This window comes from Lampris incognitus, chromosome 16, assembly GCF_029633865.1.
Source record: "Lampris incognitus isolate fLamInc1 chromosome 16, fLamInc1.hap2, whole genome shotgun sequence".
Lineage (NCBI taxonomy): Eukaryota > Metazoa > Chordata > Actinopteri > Lampriformes > Lampridae > Lampris > Lampris incognitus.
The window spans coordinates 23,873,599-23,895,256 of record NC_079226.1 but is presented as its reverse complement, the minus strand read 5'-3'; the positions used below and the strand labels follow the sequence as shown (position 1 = coordinate 23,895,256).

The window sequence follows — 21,658 nt, the reverse complement described above, 5'->3', positions numbered from 1 at the left end:
TGACTTAGTTTTCTCGTCTTCTGTGTCCAGACCATTAGCTGCAAAGTACTGCTCTAGTCTCTCATGATAACTATCAAAACTTTCTTGACTTTCTTCGAAGTGGAAGTCTTCTGGCTTTCCGAATGCCATATTCTGTTCGACGGTCCTTTCCAGGCACATGCCGTGAGCTTTGAGATTGGGTAAAATATTTTAATACATTTAATTACACATTGTGCCAAGCACAAATGTTATGGGTGAGTGCAGTGTCAAGGAAATTGCATTCAGGTAAATTGATGCCCTAGAACCCGCTAATAAACAGTAAGCGGAGTGTTACAGTGGCGGACTTTATGATCAAATTACCAACAAAACAAAAAAAGCCAGTCGCGATATAATGTTTAAAATCAAGGGCCATACACATCGCCCTTTGCTCATCGATTGATTCTGAACTACCGGGATGGACAGCGACAATTAGCCTAACTCAGAGCCGTTGATAGACAATCTGCTCTGGCCTAACTAATCTCTCTCCAAATACAACGCTCTCAACATCAATGCACAACGCATAGGCCTACATTCAAAAGGTAAAGAAGGCGGTCTTAAATAAAGTATAACCAATGCAGCACAGCAGTCAACTCAGATCGCCACTTCATAGCACAAAGCATACATTCAAATGTATGTAGCCCGTGGAATTAGATACCACACAGGACACAATTACTTCCGGGGTTCTTGTAGCTTTAATTTTATTGTTTGAACCTTCGAATGCAGATCGTTTTACTGAGTGCATACATTCCTGTGTCTTTCGAGCAAACAGCTCATAAATGTTCACAGATGTGGCAAGTTTAACAGAAAAGATTTTAAAAAGGGAAATAATAAATACAAAATACGGTGCAAAATACGGCAGTGGACTATGTACGTTAAACAGGGTTTAACAAAGACATGTGGAACTTCCTGAAGATCGCGCAACTTCTCACTCTGTCAGTTACCTTTAAACAGAATTAAAATGCATATAAAACCTTTACATCCCAAATACAATGGCATGGTGTGGCTTTATTCACGCCAACATTACCTTGTCATGCCTGCAATGGCGAACAGCGGTCGACGGCTCGCGCCCAAAATCACCGAACATCAACTCCAGTAGCGTCTAAATCAAACCATCTTGTCAAATTACCGACATACAATATTGTTTGGAATAATGTTACAGGTATATTTCACAAGATATTTACCCTTACTTACTACGGAGTCAGAGCACTGTCACACCGCAATCTTCAGGCGCTCCACACAAGAAAAAAAAGAAAGAATACCCAAGATGCACTTGGATAACTTGCACGGAGTTACAATAAAAGTCCGCCACTGCCACTTACTGGTCAAAACATGCAATGACAACCAAAACTATAAAAATACACTCACAATCTGCCTCACAATTTAAATACATCAAATGACATTTTACATGGCTTGACAGTGTAACAATTACATATATTAACAGTTAAACTATACTAGATTTAAGTGAAAAATCATTTAACATATTTAACAGATTTACCACCCGGCTACATGTAAATTAGACATGGCGGTCTTAAATCAATAAAGTATCCAGTTCAGCACAGCAGTTAAATCAGATCGCCATCAGTTTATCAGGCTAGCGAACAGTATGAACCAGCAGCCATAACATAAAAGTTATAGAAATATCTTACTTTACTTGAACACGAAATCCATGCGTCTCTCCTTGCGAATGAACACCTCCGCGACTTTACTGTAAATGTCTACCGCTTGTTGGAGTTTAGAAAGTCTCTCCTCAATTGAAATCAGGGCCAGCAATGAAAGGCGTCCTCCAGATATTCTTGAAGCCCGGGAGCAACGTTTCCGACAACATCAATCACCATTTTTAGGACATCTTCGTTGGTTTCCTCTTTCAGTCCGTGTAGTTTCAAAGCCCATCTCCAACTGTAGCGTTTACATTCAGCAACTCCTGCCCTTAAAATGCGGTTTTCTTTTTTCCAAGTCTTCAATCTCTGACTCCGTGTGCTTTCCATACCTGGTACATTCAACCCCATGGACATTTCGGTGTCACTCGCGTGAGCTTTAGGATTGGTAGACATTTTAGCTAACGGCTAATTTTGATTCAGACGTTTGCCGCCGCGCTTTTTTCAAAATACTATCTTATTTCCACTGATAACTATGCCTGGTACCAATTGCAAAGATCCGTCACGTATGTGTTCATTCCGTCAACTAAAAATCCAAATATTCAGGTTGTCATACTACAAAACCTCAAATTTGTCGGACGGAGCTTATGTCCACGTCCTCCTCCTGACCACCGCCATGTTGGCTCCCGCTGGTGTACAGGTCCGTTGCGTGAACGTGGACGTGATGACGTTGATAACGAAAGAGCTGTTGATTAGTTTGTAAGCATGCTTACCCTGGGCATATTAGTAGTGGGCTGAGGGAACAAGTTCAACGCCCGTGGTGGATAACGCATTCTTCTAATGCATTCAGATCGACGCTAGAGAAAGCAGAGAGTGGCGCCAAAATTCTGAACACATTTTTTAACATTGGGAGTTTGAATCATAACCGAAAATAGGTGTGGTTTTATGAATTCAAAGCTATTGGCTACTGTCTTTTCACGTATTTCGCAAGCGACCACGGCATGCTAGTAGGCCTACGGCACGGCAGTGCAGTTCAACTTGGCGAATATGTTCGATGATATAAATAACTGTTAGACAGATAGATGATAGATATTTAGATAAATAGATATAGAGCGATAGATAGATAGATAGCAAGATCATGATAAAGTCTCAGCGGACACACTCTACATGCAAATTGACTGGTGCCTACGTATCCACCGCCACAATTTGTCATTGGACACCATCTACAGTCAATCACAGAGCTCTCCGGAGTGGCCGCAGACGCGCTGTTTTGCCCCTGAATTTCTCCGTGGTCACATTCCAACTCGGAACATAGCCTGTCATTAGGAATTTTCAGATTTTGATGTCTGCTGCACTGGAACCAAAGATGACGACTCTTTTAATGAAGACAAACAAACGGTTTATATTAGCACTTTTATTTTAATATTTCACAGTGGGGTTTTTTTTCATTGGGTAAGCACTACCTACCTTGCTTACCGAGCTTCTCCCGCGGTCTTCAGCTGCCTCATCGGAGTTGCTTAGCATGCTAACTCTGTGTATTCCAACTCAACCTATCCCATCCTCGTCGCCAAACTGTCGTGTATTAGCGCAACACAATATGTTCAATAGGTTAGAGTAAATAACAGGAATGCAGACTCGCGAAAACTCGTTACTTTTATTGAACGCTATCACACACTGTCTTATCATGTAGAGTGCTAGCGAGCTAGCGTGCTAGAGAGCTATAGTGCCCCGTTAGAGGCTTGTACTTCATATAGAGGGTATGTATTGACGTCACTTTCCCACTGGAACACGCCCCCTCAGTCGCAGTGAGTGGGAAAACATCCCGCAACATGGCTGCTTCTAGTAGGGGAAACAGTGAAACCGGGATTATAACGCAAAATTATCTGCTTAAATTAAACGAAGTTGGACTTGACAGTAACCCGTAAAGCTTACCAAATAACCAGAGGTCCATGGACATTAACATTTGGCCACAAATCGAGTTTCATGATATTTATCTCTCACATATCAACCAACGAGTGAGCCCCACCACCAATCCATTACTGGTATACATTCATATTAACTTTCCTGTGTTGAGAACGCCACAATCTACTTTTACATTTGTCAGCCAGCCGAGATCTACCAGCCCAAATATGGAACCATATTACTGTAATTCAATACACACGACAAACAGAAAATAATACTTTGTGGTGATACACAATTGAAGGTAGATTCACCAGGGGCTGTTACGGGTCTAGATAGATCGATGCCATCGGCTATCCACTAGTTTACCTTAGATACACATGACCCGCGCTCAGGAACATGTTACACTACTTTGAATATACTTGGCTGCACTGAGCAACTCGTGTGTGTGTCATTCTTTATAAGATAGCCTACTGAAACATGGTGCCAGAAGTCGGAGAACTTATTTCTTATTTTACTAGCTCGCATGTTTAAGTTTGTAGGCCTGAGTAGGTCACATGTCGGAGGATTCCGATTCAGAGCAAAGTACTTCTGCTGAAGACGTTGTCACAGAGGAGCTAACGCTAGCATTACCGGCGCCGATAGCATCACATACAATGGCAGCTAACGTGAATATTCCACCACCGTCCCCGATGAGCTTCACAGGCGATTGGAGTGTCAATTGGGACATTTTTCGGGCCGAATATGAAGACTACGTCCTCGTCACGGGCATACTTGGCAAGGACAAGAAAATACAAGCGGCTACTCTAAGAAGTGTGATGGGAAGTGAATGCAGGCATATTTACCGCCACAATCTGAACCTCTCAGAAGATGATCAAGGGGATCCTGACGCCATACTGAGAGAGTTGGGGAAATACTTTAAGCCAGCAAAAAACACAATATACGAGAGGTACATTTTCGGGAGTTGCAAGCAGGAGGAAGGAGAATCGTTTGATACCTTTGTGACGAGACTGAGGGAGAGGGCAGCAACCTGTGAGTATGGACAGTTGAAAGATGAAATGATCCGTGATAAGATAGTCCTGGGAGTTGCAAGCGAGGCCGTTAGGCGCAGGCTGTTGAGAGAGAAGGATTTGAACATGGTCACAGCTATTGACATGTGTCGCGCAGCAGAGCAAACTGACATCCGTATGAGAGCAATGGAGTTTGCAACAACACCGCAGCCGGAGGCAGTGCATGCCGTTGCTAGGCAACCCAGACAAAACCAATGGAAACAGAGCAATCCACCCAGAACAGCAGGAGATGCAGGCAATTGCAAATATTGTGGCAGCTCGCATTCAAGGGGCAGAGAGCATTGCCCGGCCTTCGGGAAACAATGTAGGTCATGTGGGACACTTAATCACTTTTCTAAAGTGTGCTTAAAGAGCAAAAAGGGGCATGCTGAGGGCAAGGTAAACTGTGTGGAATACACAGAAGAACCCCCAGAGCATAGTAATGATGCAGATGATCTGTACATGTTTGAGTCAATCGGCGCAGTGCACACCAAAGGAAAGAAGTGGTTTGTGACTCTGAAACTCCACGACAAGCCACAACAATGTCAGCTGGACTCTGGAGCCACCTGCAATGTAATGGGCTTTCAAGACAAGAAAAGGCTGGCCCCAAACACACCTCTCCGCCCGAGTGACACCAGACTGAAGCTGTATTCGGGGGAAACACTGAGCTCTATGGGCACCTTTGAGACTGACTGTACTGTGAGAGGCCGAACACACAAGCTCTCATTCGAAATAGTGAGGACCAGCCAACATCCTCTTCTGTCAGGCTCCACCTGTGAACGCTTAGGGCTCATGCATTTCACAATTCCAGGGGATGTGCTCAAAATGGAACACACACAACCAGGAGCCCTAACTAAAGAACAGCTTATCAACAGATACAGTGACGTGTTCAACTCCCCTGTGGAATCCGTGCCTGGGGAGGTCCATTTTGACCTTGATCCTAGTGTTGCTGCAGTACAGAGTGCCCCTCGCAATGTCCCAATCGCAATGAAAGCAGCAGTCAAAGCCCAGCTGGACAAGTACGAGGCTGACGGCCACCTTGCGCCTGTCACAGATCCTACAGATTGGATCAGCAACATGGTGATTGTTAAAAAACCGGAGAAGCTGAGAATATGCATTGACCCTAAACCATTGAACAAAGCCCTAAAGCGCTCTCACTACATCATGCCTACCTTGGAGGACATTTTGTATAAATTGCCCAAGGCCAGAGTCTTCACGTTAGTGGACGCTCGGGATGCATTCCTGCAATGCAAACTGGACTATGAGAGTAGCCTCATGACCACGTTCTGGACCCCCTGGGGGAGGAAGCGGTGGCTCAAGCTACCATTTGGAGTATCGGTGGCGCCCGAGGTATATCAGCGCAAGCAGCACGAGCTCCTCGCCGGTCTGAAGGGCGTTGAGCCCATTGCAGACGATATCCTGGTCGTCGGCTGCGGGGACACAGACAAGGAGGCTGGGGACGACCACGACGTCAAGCTTGCGGCGTTGATGGAACGCTGCCGCGAGGTCAAGCTTCGCCTCGGCCTGAAGAAGTTGCAGTTCAAGGTGGCTGAGGTGCAGTTTCATGGCCACATTCTCTCATCTGCTGGACTGAAGCCCGATCCAGAGAAGGTGAGAGCCATTATTGACATGCCGAACCCAACAGATGCCAAGGGCGTGCAGCGTCTCATTGGCTTCGCTAACTATTTAGCCAAGTTCATGCCTCATCTATCTACTGTCTGCGAGCCGTTGCGACGCCTGTTGGACAAGGACACACCCTGGCACTGGCTGCCTAAGCACGAGGCGGCGGTTCATGAGCTTAAGGCGCTGGCGACAGCCATGCCCGTCCTGCGCTACTATGATGTAACTAAGCCAATCGCAATCCAGAGCGACGCCAGCCAGAGCGGTCTCGGTTGTTGTCTCATGCAGGAAGGTCAGCCCATCGCATTTGCCTCGAGGGCTCTTACCCCCACTGAAAAAAACTATGCACAAATTGAGAAGGAGTGTCTCAGTATCGTCTTCGCCTGCCAGAGGTTTCACCATTACCTATATGGCCGCGACCCAATCACAGCAGAGACGGACCATAAGCCTCTGATCTCTATTTTCAGCAAGCCACTTCTCAATGCGCCCAAGAGACTCCAGAGCATGCTCATGACTCTGCAGAACTACGACCTGAGGGTAATCTACAAACCAGGCCCAGAGATGTTCATAAGCGACACGCTCAGCAGAGCTACGGCTGGATGCTCCGGCAGAGGGACTGCATATCAGCGACACGCTATCTGCTCTCTGTAACAAGAGCAGGAAGACATACAGCACGTGAACCAGGCAGAGTACCTGAATGTGACTAACCAGCGGCTGGAACAGATCAGACGACACACCGACAGAGATGAATGCTTACAGGCACTGAAGAACACTGTTCTCGTGGGCTGGCCAGATGTAAAGGAGGAAGCGCCCCTCATCGCTAGGGAGTACTGGCCCTTCAGGGATGAAATCAGTGTGCAGAACGGAGTTCTGTTCCGGGGGCAAAAAGTCATCATCCCAAAGTCACTCCGCCCAGAAATGTTGACGCGCATACATTCAAGTCACATAGGGGGTGATGCATGCTACCGACACGCTCAAGAGACATTGTACTGGCCCAACATGCAGTCAGAGATAAAGGACTTTGTAAGCAGCTGCTCGACCTGCAATGTGTACGCCCACAATCAGCAAAAGGAGACCATGCTCTCTCACGAAGTACCAACCAGGCCATGGCAGGTCTTGAGCATGGACCTATTCAGCTTCAGACAGAAAGACTATCTCCTAATAGTCGACCACTATTCCGATTTTTGGGAGATTGAGCTTCTACCCGACATGTCTGCAGAGACAGTCATCAAGCGATGTAAGGCACAGTTCGCCTGACATGGTCAGCCAGAGAAGGTTATTACAGACAACGGCCCTCAGTTCACAGCTCAGTTCACACGGTTCGCTTCTGAGTGGGAATTTGAGCATGTGACCTCCTCTCCCAGACACCCGAAAGCGAATGGCAAGGCCGAGTCGGCCGTGAAGATTGTAAAAAATCTTCTGCGTAAGGCCGCGCATGATGGTGAAGACCCCTGGAAAGCCGTGCTTCACTGGAGGAATACACCTACGGAAAACATGGGCAGCAGCCCAGCACAACGCCTCATGTCCCGCCGGTTGAAGACGTCCATCCCGGCGGCAAGCAAGCTCCTGGAACCAGCTGTTGTCGTGGGCGTCACTGAAAAGCTGCGCCACAGGAAGCAACTCGCCAAATCCTTCTATGACAGATCTGCCCGTGAATTGCCGGCACTTGAAATTGGGGAAGTCGTACGGATGAAGCCCCTGCCAGGTGATAACACTGGCCGCTGGAGAGTCGGAACTTGTCTCCGCAGGGTTGCGCCGAGGTCTTATCTTGTGGACATTGATGGCTCCCTGTACCGTCGTAACAGGATCGATCTCAGAGTGGCTGAGCCAGCTGCACGAGCCGCGCACGATCCTGTTGAACCCGCTGCGGCACACACACCGGACGGGGATCCAGCTACAGAAACTGTCATTGAGACCCCTCAGGCTGTGTTCGAGCCGAGCCCCATCAGGTCCATGCCCAAGGCGCCATCTACTCCTGTTGGCGCTCCGCGTTCGGATGGACACACTTACACAAGGGTTGGACGGCTGTCTAAACCTCCACTGAAACTCACTATGTAATCTGAATAATGTTGATGGTTGCTATGTGGGAGAGAGGGGGAAAAGAGGAGAAATGTTATCATACGCTACTGTGGTTATTACACTGGTATGGGATATGAAGAGATTTACTGCTGTTCTACTGTTATTGGTTGTTCGTATATGAAAGTAATTTTATTTTGCACTAACTTCATGTGTATGTGTTTATACTTGGAAAAGGAGGATGTTACGGGTCTAGATAGATCGATGCCATCGGCTATCCACTAGTTTACCTTAGATACACATGACCCGCGCTCAGGAACATGTTACAGCACTTTGAATATACTTGGCTGCACTGAGCAACTCGTGTGTGTGTCATTCTTTATAAGATAGCCTACTGAAACAGGGGCTGCTGCTCCTTTAAGGCAGACATTCGGAGTGCTGACGTAAGCACTACTTAGAGTTTCTGGCCAGCGTGGATAGCTATCAGTGACCACTAGGAAGTTGAACTTTCCCTTCTGAGCATAATCTGTGTATCCTCTGCCAAGGACGGTTAGGCCAGCTCCAATTGTGAACAGGAGCTGTGGCAGGTTGGTGTCTGTTTAACTGGCATATCTGGCAACTGCTTACCAGTGACTCTATGTCAGAATCAAGGTTTGTCCACCAAAAGTGACTACGGGCTAATGCCTTCATCTTTACCATTCCCTGGTGATTTTCATGCAATTCACGTAACATCTGTGGTCTTAACACCTCTGGTATGATTACCTGTAAACCCCACATCACACAGTCAGATTCAAAGGTCAGTTCAGTGTTTCTTATGAAGTATGCCCTTAACTCATCTTCATTCAAATGCTTTGGCCAACCATTCAATGTGAAGTGCTTCAATCTCTGTAGCACTGCATCAGTCTTTGTCTGTTTTGCAATCTCTTGTGAGGACACTGGCACTTTACCCAAGAATGAGACCCTAAACACAGAACTATAATCTGAGTCTGCCTCTTGAGTCTGTAGTGGTAAACGAGATAATGCATCTGCATTTGCATGTTGTAAGGATGGCTTGTAATGTATGTCATACTGGTATGCTGCTAAAATTAATGACCACCTCTGCAGCCTTGCTGCTGCCGAATGTAGGCACTCCAGTTTTTGGCCCTAGTATCTTTAGGAGTGGTTTGTGGTCTGTAAGCAGAGTAAACTTTCGTCCATACAGATAGTCATTAAACTTGGTCACCTCAAAGATTATACTAAGTGCTTCTTTCTCTATCTGAGAATAGTTGACTTCTGTTTTAATGAGTGTCCTAGACACGTAGGCTAAAGGTTTCTCATTGTTGTCTAGAAACGGATGTGAAATCACGGCACCTACGTATGCCGTAAGGCAAAGCATCACATGCCAAAATTACAGGCAGTTTAGGATCACAATGTGTAAGCACTGGCGCGGCTACAAGCTGTGCTTTAGTATGCTCAAATGCCTCTTGACATTTTCTTGTCCAATCCCACTCTTTATCTTTATGTAGGAGCTCGGTCATAGGCTTAATCTCGCTGGACAGGTTTGGTATAAATTTGCCATAGTAATTGAGCATGGCTAAGTACGACCTCAATTCTGTCACATTTTTCGGCACAGGAGCTTTGTCAATAGCCTCAGTTTTCTCTTTAATTGGGCGCACACCCTCGGCATTAATTACATGCCCGAGGTAGGCCACACTGTTCTGAAAGAATGCACATTTCTCTTTGTTAAGCCTAAACCTATGTTCTTCCAGTCTCTGTAACACTCATTTAAGATTGCGCAGATGTGCGGTGGTATCTGTTCCTGTTATCAAAATATCGTCTAAGTCGCATACCACGCCATCAAGCCCTTGTAATACTTCATCCATAGTGCGCTGGAAAATAGCGGACACACTAGCGACCCCATATGGCAAGCGGTTGCATACATAGAGACCTCTGTGTGTATTGATGGTGAGAAACGGCTTACTTTTCTCATCCATGTCGAGCTGAGTGTTGGCCTGCGTCAAGTCAAGTTTAGTGAAATGCTTTCCACCTGCTAAAGTGGAGAATAAATCCTGCGGTTTTGGAAGTGGGTACTGATCTACATCAAGCCACTGATTTGCCGTCACCTTATAATCTCCGCAAATGCACACAGATTTTTGCCATGTATCGATACATTTGCGGTGCCCAAACAGGCATTTAAATTGTTGAATTACATTTGTGATGGAGATACACATGTGGATGGGCTTGCATTTGTGTCCTTCATTTCTGACACATATTGCAGCGAGAGGGATGAGAGAAGAAGGCCACATGTATCACATGATGTATCCCATGATGCCTGTTTCTGAACCATTAGGGTTTATTTAACACAGGGGTCACAACACTGTCTAGCGTGTTAACTTCAAATTCACATCACTTGCAATTGAGTGAGATTCTTGACAGAAACAAAAATCTGTATCAAACTTTCGAAAATAAAAATAATGCTTTACGTTTTGTAACATTCCTTAACCCTCTGGCGTTTAGGGAAACTATAGACAAAGAAATACTTAAGATAAGAAAACTTACCAAATAATACTGAACAAGTAGTTATGACCTGGTACGCTGAGCATTAGTTGCACTTGGGATAGTCAACATAGTAGGTGACAATATAATATAAATTGAGCAAAATAAGGGTGTCCTACATATTTTAAACCACTGTTGTCTATAAAAAATCAGTAGGATAAAATATTGTAAGAAATATTGTAAGAAAAGAATGTAAAATAAATGAGAGTTCAAGTAGGCTCAGTTCTCCCTGTGATGAAAAGTCTAACAGCACACCAGTTTAGAGAGTCAGGAGACTGAGCTTTGTTGCACCTGCAAGCCATGAAAAAGGCTCAGTTGAAATCAGTCATGTTTACCTCAGGTAATTTCCTGTCCATTGATGAAGGCTCGTGCACCTACATAATATGCAGGTTTCCCCTCACTTCGTGCCTTCTGTACCATGGGCCACATCTTCAGCCTGGCCTCCCTGACGAGAGATCTTCAGCAAAACGAAGCCTGTTGTCACGCAGGAAAGAATGATTTTTTGCTGACTTCCACACAGCATCTCTGTAGGACCTCAGGGAGAATCGGATGATGATGGCTCTTGGAGTGGAGCGGCTTTGTGATGGTTTTCCAAGACGATGGGTAACATCGATAACATCTGAGAGCTTGTTCTTTTCCTCTGGAAGGATATTCTGGCAAACCTCTGAAGCTTTTTCTTTCACATTTTCGGTTGAGTTTTCAGCAACGCCGTAAAGCTTCAAGTTCCACCGTCTTGAGTAGGACTCCAGCTCGCACACACGTGTTTGAAGACTGGCAGCTTTGCGCTCCTCCTCTTTAAGACGAGCTTCAACATTTGACACTTTCTTCTGTGTCTTTTACTTCACCGCATGATAAGTCTATTGTTTTTTTTCATCCCTTCTATTTTCAGCGTATTTTCATCGATTTTCTTAAGAGTTTTCACTCACCAGCCTTTCAATAGAGTCGGCTCGCTCATTTATGAGTTTGGAGAGTATGGAGATGACGGCGTTATCTTGGGATGTGGACTCTTTAGTCTTATAAAGAGCTATTTTTGCAGTGGGGGACTTGCATGGAGTCTCAGGTAGCGGAGGAAATTCTTCTTCTGCCATAGTGACCGTTACTGGTTCTACGGAACGAGCGTAATCATGGCATGAGGATATCAGCATGTTACCCGAGTGGACCGCAGGCGTGGGGACTTTGCTTTTTTGCGATCTTTTCCTGTCTCGACTCGACATTAAGCTGCTTTCAGTCGTTGAAGAAGTTCTTCCGGTTGTTGTTTAATTTATTTAAACAACAACTTCGTTTTTCACCAGATAAACCGTTTATTGTGCGGGAGCTCAGCAACCACGACTTACTCGGCAGCCATCTTGGCGTCGTCTTGATGATGTGGTTTTGTTTGCTTCATCAGAATGCGACCTCCAGCGCGCACTGGGGCAGATTGCAGCTGAGTGTGAAATGGCTGGAATGAGAGTCAGCACCTCCAAGTCTGAGACCATGGTTCTCTACCAGAAAATGGTGGATTGCTCCCTCCAGGTTGGGGATGATTTGTTGCTTCAAGTGAAGGAGTTCAAGTATCTCGGGGTCTTGTTCACGAGTGAGGGTAGGATGGAGCGGGAGATTTACAGGCAGATTGGTGCAGCATCAGCAGTAATGTGGACGTTATACCAGACCGCTGTGGTGAAGAGGGAGCTGAGCCGGAAGGCAAAGTTCTCAATTTACCAGTCATTCTTTGTTCCAACCCTCACCTATGGTCATGAGCTTTTGGTAGTGACCAAAAGGGTGAGATCGCAGATACAAGTGGCTGAAATGAGTTTCCTCCGTAGGGTGTCTGGGCTCAGCCTTAGAGATAGGGTGAGGAGCTCGGACATCTGGAGGGAGCTCTGAGTAGAGTCACTGCTCCTTCGCGTTGAAAGGAGCCAGTTGAGGTGGTTTGGGCATCTGATTAGGATGCCTCCTGGGCACCTTCCTTTGGAGGTTTACCAGGCACGGCCAACTGGGGGGAGACCCCGGGATAGACCCAGAAGTCGCTAGAGGGACTACATGTTCAATCTGGGCTGGGAACACCTTGGGATCTTGAGGGTGTTGCTGGGGAGAGGGGCATCTGGAGTGCCATACTTAGCTCGCTGCCACCTGCAGCCCTACCCCGGAGAAGCAGCTGAAGATGAATGAATGAATGAATGAATGAATCTTCAGCTGTGGCTGATCAACTTAATACCTCTGTAGTGCTCTGCACATCACCCTTATTCTTGAAAATTGGTACCAGTAAACTGCTTCTCCACTCCTCAGGCATTCTCTCACTTTCCAAGATTGCGTTAAACAATCTAGTTAAAAACTCCACTGCCACCTCTCCTAAACATATCCATGTCTCCACAGGTATGTCATCTGGACCAACCACCTTTCCCCTCTTCATCCTCTTCATAGCTGCCCTCACTTGCTCCTTGCTAATCCACCACACTTCCAGATTTACTATCCTCACATCATTCAACCTTCTCTTTCTCTCTCATTTTCTTCATTCATCAGCCCCTCAGAGTACTCCTTCCACCTTCTCAACACATTCTCCTCACTTGTCAGCACATTTCCATCTCTATTCTTGATTGCCCTAGCCTGCTGCACATCCTTTCCAGCTCGGTCCCTCTGTCTAGCCATTCAGTACAAGTCCTTTTCACCTTCCTTATTGTCCAACCTCTCATACAACCCACCATACACCTTTCCTTTGCCTTTGCCACCTCTCTCTTTGCTTTACACCACACCTCCTTGTACATCTGTCTACTTTCTTCACCTCTCTGACTACCCCACTTTTCTTTGCCAACCCCTTCCTCAGTATACTTTGCTGTGCTTCTTCATCCCGCCACCAAGTCTCCTTGTCTTCCTTCCTCTGTCCTGATGACACACCAAGTACCTTCCTGGCTGTTGTAATGGAGGAGTTAGATGCGCCTTCCCAAAAAGAAACTCTTACTGTGGTGCTAAACCCAAAAACATATACTTCAAAAACCACATCCAAGGATGTAGGGTAGCACTCGACAATTTGAAAAAGGACAAGGGCAGTGCCTCTTTTTCACCAATTTGTGAAAATGACGCACTGCCCCTGTCCTTTTTCAAACTGGTGAATGCTACCCTACATGCTTGGATGTGGTTTTTGAAGTACCTTCCTAGCTGTCTCCCTCAGTATTTCCGCAGTGGTTGCCCAGCCATCCGGCAGCTCTTTACTACCACCCAGTGCCTGTCTTAACTCCTCCCTGAACTCCACACACCAGTCTTCCTTCTTCAACTCCCACCATTTGATCCTTGGCTCTGCCTTCACTCTGTTCCTCTTCTCGGTCTCCAAAGTCATCCTACAGACCACCATCTGATGCTGCCTAGCTGCATTCTCCCCTGTCACCACCTTGCAGTCTCCAGTCTCTTTCAGATCATGACTCCTGCACAAGATACAGTCCACCTGTGTGCACTTTCCTCCACTCTTATTCATCACCCTGTGTTCTTCCCTCTTCTTGAAATATGAATTCACCACAGCCATTTCCATCCTTTTTGTAAATCCATCACCATTTGTCCCTCCACATTCCTCTCCTTATAAGATATGTATATTAAAAAAAAGTGTGATGAGGGGGATGCCAAGAAGTGTTCAGGTGGTGACCATCATCACCATGGAAAGCTGGGAGGAGGACAGACCACACGTGTACACGGGAAGACTCACATACACACCATTCACATACACAGGAGAAGAGAAAGAAGACATCATTCAGAGAGAGAGAGAGAGAAAATACATGTGAGAGAAGAGAAGACAACAGTTTGCAATATTCAATAATTTATACTCTATAATCTTGTCGGCAGAACAGTGCTTTGTAAATTCATTGAGACAGAAACCGTCCCGCCATGCAGTACAGGTTGTGAAGTATTCCATTTAAAGGCAACTAATTGTAGGTTAAGGCAAAAAGATCTGTTAAGTTTGGATTTAAAGGACTCAGCAGACTCTGGTTGTCTGATGGCAGCAGGCAGGTTCTTCCACAAGAACAGGGCCGGATAGGAAAAGGCCCTGCCACCAGCTTACTTCTTTTTAACTTTGGGTACACACAGGAGCCCTGTATTTTGAGAGCTTGAGATGGAATGTTAAGATTTAAGGAGATCAGACAGGTATGATGGGGCAAGCCCATTTAGGATTTTGTAAGTCAGCAGAAGCACCTTGAAGTCTGATCTAACATGGATAGGAAGACAATGAAGGAAACGTAAATAACAATGCTACATATGGCTGTATAATGAAGCATTGTTCTTATAGAGATATTCACATTTTCTTATTTCAGATTTCGCATTTTCAGCAACCTAGTAAGTATCGTTTTTATATTCACGGACTGTCTGCAAGTTATGTCACTGGCGGATACTTTTCCACACAATTTCGGCAGCGTTTCAGAGACTCACAGCAGACTGCTCAGTATTAAGGCTAATGGAGTGTTATTGCTGTAACAGAGAAAGATTGCACCATTGCACTTTATCACATCCTATTTCGCCTGTATACGTCAATCCTTATGTATATGTCTGAACATTGGTGTGTTGTAGTGTTGTTATTCTATGTTAAGTACACTGAGACAGCCATGAACCCGGAGTCAAATTCCATGTATGTGCAATCCTACATGACCAATAAACATGATTCTGATTCTGAGATAATGTTGAAAATTGTGATAATTTCCCTTTAACTATACTCTTAACTATATTTGCATGTGTAGAAAATGTCAAACTCCCAAGTATACAGTGTTTTGGACATTCAGTACAATAAAACAAGTGGTTAAGTATTTTGGATTAATATAGGAACATATCATTTTCTACTTCCAACCATTACCAATGTGATGTCATCAGGTCCACACAAACTGCAGAATCTTGACCATTACGGGGTCTTACAGCTCTGACAATTCTTTACTCGTTTGACTTTTCAGAGGAATTCAATGACAGGATCCTGTGTCCAGAGCTGTCAGACTCGGAGAAGATAATGCTCCACGAGGAGGTGAAGAAGATTTATCAGACCTACTGTTTGGATGAAAGCATCGACAAGATCCGCTTTGACCCCTTCATAGTCGAAGAAATACGCAACAGTGCGTGAAAGAGATCCTCACTGAATCAAACCATCTTACAGTTTCTCAAAGAGGCAAACAGACTGCTGCTGTAGATCCATCCTAATAATAAATACAAGAATTATTACTTGAACACACTTTATGCAGGAAAACCACAATTACAGTACTGTAATTATTGAAATAAATCACTTTTTTATGTTCTGCTCTCTAGTCGCTGAGGGCCCGCATGTGGAGGTGGTGAAACTACAGACGATGAGATGTTTGTTTGAGGCCTATGAGCATGTCCTGTCTCTCCTGGAGAATGTTTTCACCCCCATGTTCTGTCACAGTGATGAGGTCAGTATCCATCAAGTAATAACTTGCCAAACTTACTGGTGCCTATGATGAAATTTTCCTGGGGCGCATAGTCAGCTGTTAGTCAGTCTTTTCCTTTATTAAAATCTGTCTTGCAAGCTCTGAATTCTGCATGAATTCTCTAGAAATTTTGTTCAGGGATAATGGATTCTATACTAATGTTTATCCACTAAAGGTCCCATGAAACAGCATTTTGAGCAAGCTTCTATGATTCGATGTGTATCTGATTGAAACAAAATGGTCAGGGGGGGTTGGTGCGGGGAGGAGTTTGATCTGATTAACAGATAATAATGACAAGGCATGGGGGCGTCCGGGTAACGTGGCGGTCTGTTCCGTTGCCTACCAACACACGGATCGCTCATTCGAATCTCTGTGTTACCACTGTCTTGGTTGGGCGTCCCTACAGACACAATTGGCTGTGTCTGCGAATGGGAAGCCAGATGTGGGTATGTGTCCTGGTTTCTGCACTAGCGCCTCCTTTGGTCAGCTGGGGCGCCTGTTCAGGGGGGAGGGGGAACTGGGGGGGAATAACATGATCCTCCCACATGCTAGTCGCGCTAGGTCCCCCTGGTGAAACTCCTCACTGTCAGGTGAAAAGAAGCGGCTGGCGAATCCACATGTATCGGAGGAGGCATGCGGTAGTCTGCAGCCCTCCCCGGATCAGCAGAGGGGATGGAGCAGCAACCGGGATGGCTCGGAAAAGTGGGATAACTGGCCGGATGCATTTGGGGAGAAAAAGGGGGAAAATTCCACAAAAAAGAAAAAATAATAATAATAATGACCAGGCATTTTTTTAAAGAAGACTTTGGACAACAATAATGCTGTTAGCTTGTCTCAGTTTGGTGGTAGATCATGTATCTTCTCTCAATCTCACTCCCAATTCATTTGTCATTTCTGTTTTTGTGTGCCCACAAGTGAAGGGTGACATTACTAAAGAACCATTGCATTTGTCAGGAAAAGAAAGAAAATTGTTCCTATAAACGCAAAATAAAATGAATTAATTTTTTTTGTGAATTTCTAGAACATAGAACGTATTATTAAATATTTAAATTAAGTGCAGGTGAAAAAGGTATCAAAAAAAGAAAATACTTTTTTTCAGAACATCAGGATTTTCTGGGTTATAGCATTTTCCCTGATATGATCATTAGATTCCCAATTTTGAGATTTGATTCCCGATAATCCAGTGTCTGTAAATGTAACAGGTCTGTACATGGCAGAAGTCTGCCTCAGGGTTGATTTGAGATGCGGCATCGCTCATGCTCCATTCTCTTCCGATGTTCCTGCCGCCAACCACTACCGACCATGTCATCAATACTGGGCCCGTCGCTGACCAATGGGCTCACATTGGCTTCATGCCAGCTGACAAACCGCGTTTCACCCCTCACAGGCTCCCTCAGTGAATACGACTGGGCAGCCTGATGAACAACTATTGTGCGCTGCAAGCCACTGCTCTGCATGAATAGTGCCTCTGGAAAGTAGTGATACTCAGGATAGCATTGTTACTATGGAGTGCTAGCTGAGGGTGGTGGCCCGGCTCACATTTGATTCATAATAAACATGGCTGTCCTAAGCCTTTGGTGTATGTTTCAAAATGAAATGTGTATTCAATCACGACTCTTGTCCCCATCTTAAATGGCACAGTTATATTGTAATTAGTGGTGCAATGATATGAGGTCACTCTATACCAAATGTACCAATTCTGCATGATGCTGATATATAATATTGGTAATATACTAGTCTGAATTGCAGAGTTTTGACGGGAAAGATAATTTAATACTGAATGTGAATGTTTTTCTCTTCCCGCGTCTTTCTCCAGTACTTCCGCCAGCTTCTTAGAGGAGCTGAGTCCCCTGCCAGGAACTCCAAAATGAGCAGGTAAGTTGCTTTAATGTGTGTGTGTGTGTGTGTGTGTGTGTGTGTGTGTGTGTGTGTGTGTGTGTGTGTGTGTTTCTTTCTATCCACCTTATGGAAGAAAATGTTTCTTTTAATTTCACCGGTGATGATGAATTATTTATTTTCTAACTGAAGGCACAGACGAATCTTGCCTCTTTCAAGGTTACAGAAGTAACGAAAGGTTTGCAAAAGCTTTTATTTTGTAGAAGGAAACCAGTTGTGATGTTTAGAACCACCCAAACATTCAAGCTCCTCTGTGCTTTTCCAAAGTTCACTGATAATTTTTATTTGGCCTGCTTTGTTTTTTACACAAGTCTCTGTATCCTAAAATGGCCACTGCAATTTTAGCTTTGAATATAGTACGCGCCCACTGCCTCAAATCTATAGTTCACTTTCACTTCAGTTTTGAGTTAAGTTCAAAAGCAAATCAGTTACTAACAAGAAAAAAAAAAGTTGTCATTTACAAATTGCTAAAAGAAATCGGAAATAATTTAGCAAGTGTAATAGGTTTTCTCAATGAATTGAAAGTGAATTGATCCCAGCTCGGGTGTTATTTGCTTTATGTGTTATCATGGGGTGTGGGGTATATGTGGCACTGGGCCCTGCCACTAACTCCTTGTGCATATTGTTCCAGAAATAGCCTCAGTTTGGATGACATTCGGTGAGTATATGGCATCAGCGTGGGGATGAGAACAGTAGCTGGCTCTTCACTGTTGCTGCAACAAGACAAAACATACATTATTTCTGCCTGACACTGGTTTGCAGAGAATGATTTACCGCCCGTTTAACGAATGTGTAACTCCCAGCTAGACGCTCATTTCTGTGTTTGCACTGTTAAAGATGACAACATTCTGCTGCTAAACATTTGGTTTACAAATCATTCTTATAAGCTCGAGCCCATCTAGACTGCTTTGAAAGCTAGATGGGCTTGAGCTTATAAGAACAATTTGTCAATAACCTTGAAGTAAGAGTGAAGACACTAACCGGATCTATTTTGTCAGCGTGCAATTTTTGTCTTGGTTTTTCATTCGTGAGGATGCTTTTAAATTAAATTTTCTCGCTTTTAGAAATTAGAAAAATATGCCTTTGTGTTCTCAAGGTTATCTGATGAGAACATAAAAGGGTTCTGTAGGTTGAGTGTCAGATGGATTTTATCAGGGTCAAAGGCAGCGAACATGAGATTATGTGGGTGAATTTATGGGAGCATAAATTAAACCATTTAGATTAGGGAGAAGAGTGGTTCTCTCAGTGATACCCCATGCAAAAACATCGACCAGCCTGTAGCCTTATGGGCTAGCTCACTCCATGCCTGTTATTCACCAACTCCTTTCCATTCTGCCTGTTTGTCCCGCCGTCATTCAATCCACATATCACCACCATGGACTGTGCTTTGTCTCTGACTGTTGTCCACACTCGTGATCCTCTCACGGCCGCATTGCCTGCCCTGATATTATACACCACCCTCTCCCTCCTCGGCCTCTGGGGACATGACAATGTCCTGCTTATAGTTCCTGGGACTGGAGCCCCGAGTCACCGTCCTCCCTGTTCACCGCCTCTGGCAGCTCTTCACCTGCATCCTTTAACTCCTTCCATGTCCAGTCCACGTTCACAACCTCCCCATATGGCTCGCTAACCCACCGCCACTCCTCACCAAAGTAAGTCAGGTCCATGTGTTTGTTCCAGCTCACCTAGTGTGAAGTCATGCCATGCTGTCTCCTCATATGACCTAAGTCCTAACCTGTTACCCAGCATGATGGGACTTATGCATGGGATGTTATTTATCTTTATTTGCCATTTGTTCTTCCTCCAACTCTGTTTTATAGTTAGGGCTGGGCAATAATTCAGTATAATTTTTTTATCCTTTTTCAATGGTATTGTATTGGGATGAAATTCATTTATTGTTACATCATGATACACAATTTTATTGTCTAAATTAAAGATAAAGTCAATCTGTCACCTTGAGTTTCTCACAAAATGAGTTTCGAAATATTTGAGGGTTTAATGTTTGAAAACTAGTTTTGGTTTGATGTCATTCTTTACATCGCCAAACAGAAATTCATTTATTTCACACACACACACACACACACACACACACACACACACACACACACACACACACACACACACACACACACACACACACACACACACACACCATATATCTTTGTGTTACAGTGACTCTGAGTTGTTAAGCTTCCAAATAAGATTTCATGTCTTGTGTTCCACTATATCGTCATGTACCCTGATTTGAACAGGAAGCTTATTTCTCTCAATCTGATAGGCAGTCATGCTGAACACCTCTGGTATTGTGTGCCTTTGCCTGTTCTGGTTTCTCAACACATGCAAACAACCAATAGCTAACCCTAACCACATGTGTGATCACTAAAAATTAAGTTTCAAATGTTCCACCATCGCCCTTAAAAGTAAACATCTCAATAACCACTCCTACACTCACTGCTCACTGTGTGCTTTTTAACCTGCTATGTTATGCAAAGAAATCCAGGCATTTCTCTGTGAGATGGCTGTGAAGTGATGTTTTGGCTCAAGTGTGGCTTACCTCTGCTCTTTCCCCCCTCCATGCATCCTTATAATACCTATAATACACCTGGCTGCAGTACCCTTCCTCTCTCCCTCACTCCCCTTCCTTCCTTTTCCTGGCTCCTTGGATCCTTCTTCTCTGCTGCATGCGTTGCACTGAGGCCATACACTTGCTCGGTCACACGTGGTCAGATACCTTCTCTCTGTGGCCTGCAGGAACACATCCAAACGGGGGGAGTCCTTCGGCATCAGTCGCATCGGCAGTAAGATAAAAGGAGTGTTCAAGAGCACCACCATGGAGGGAGCCATGCTACCATCCTATGGACTAGTAGAGGGGGAGGATGATATGGTGAGAATGACCTGTAACCACATAGAGGACCTCTGTCAATCCAGAATATCATAATAGTCTACATGAATTCTAAAGGAGGACTCTGACCCACAGGAAAAGACTGCGAGTGCAGGTATGCTTTGAGAGTTAGCATGTTGGCGATTAGGCAACGTGCACATGATACAGCTCGGAGGCCAGCAGTGATATCATTGCCATCTATCTGCATTGATCTAACTCGTGCAAAACTGATTCACATAACATCTATGTCAAGTTTTAAGTAGTACGTTGTCAATTCTGCTATAAATCACTGTCACCTTGTGGAGAAACATTGCTCATACACCAGTAAGAGCAGTGTTGGGCAACGATGGCCAACTCTGCCATGAAAGGACATTTGAATGTAGGTTTTCATTCCAGATAAATACTTCACCAACTGATTTCCATAATTAGTAAACCTCAGAATAGAGAGCAGGAGGACTAACAAGTGAAATCAGCTGGTGTAGTAATTGTTTGGACTGAAAAACCTGCATACGTTTAGCCCCCAATGCCACGTCTGCCCAAGGATCAAAGGGCCGAGGGAAGTGATGATTGCCTTTAATTACCACATGGGGGCAATGCTGAGTAAGGTAAAACAAAGCCACCGTGATGTTCAGTATTTCAAATAAGTCTCTCATTTTGCTATGTAGCAGGAACAGAATTTGCATTTTTACATCAAAAATTTCAGCCACAGTTTCCCACTTTCCAGCTTTGAGAGTTGTTCATGTCTCAAATCCCTGTACT

General features: G+C 44.7%; 1 protein-coding gene across 2 annotated transcripts in view; it reads left to right on the top strand.

The window, feature by feature from the left end:
* The window catches only part of LOC130126701 (sorting nexin-14-like), a 43,409-nt gene that overhangs the window by 8,793 nt on the left and 12,958 nt on the right, over window positions 1-21,658 (top strand). For both annotated transcript variants that reach the window (XM_056296316.1, XM_056296317.1), the window contains 5 exons: window positions 15,634-15,789; window positions 15,980-16,104; window positions 17,939-17,997; window positions 19,524-19,670; window positions 20,770-20,902. In XM_056296316.1, the coding sequence (XP_056152291.1) occupies window positions 15,634-15,789; window positions 15,980-16,104; window positions 17,939-17,997; window positions 19,524-19,670; window positions 20,770-20,902 (620 nt within the window). The remainder of the gene's footprint in view (window positions 1-15,633; window positions 15,790-15,979; window positions 16,105-17,938; window positions 17,998-19,523; window positions 19,671-20,769; window positions 20,903-21,658) is intronic.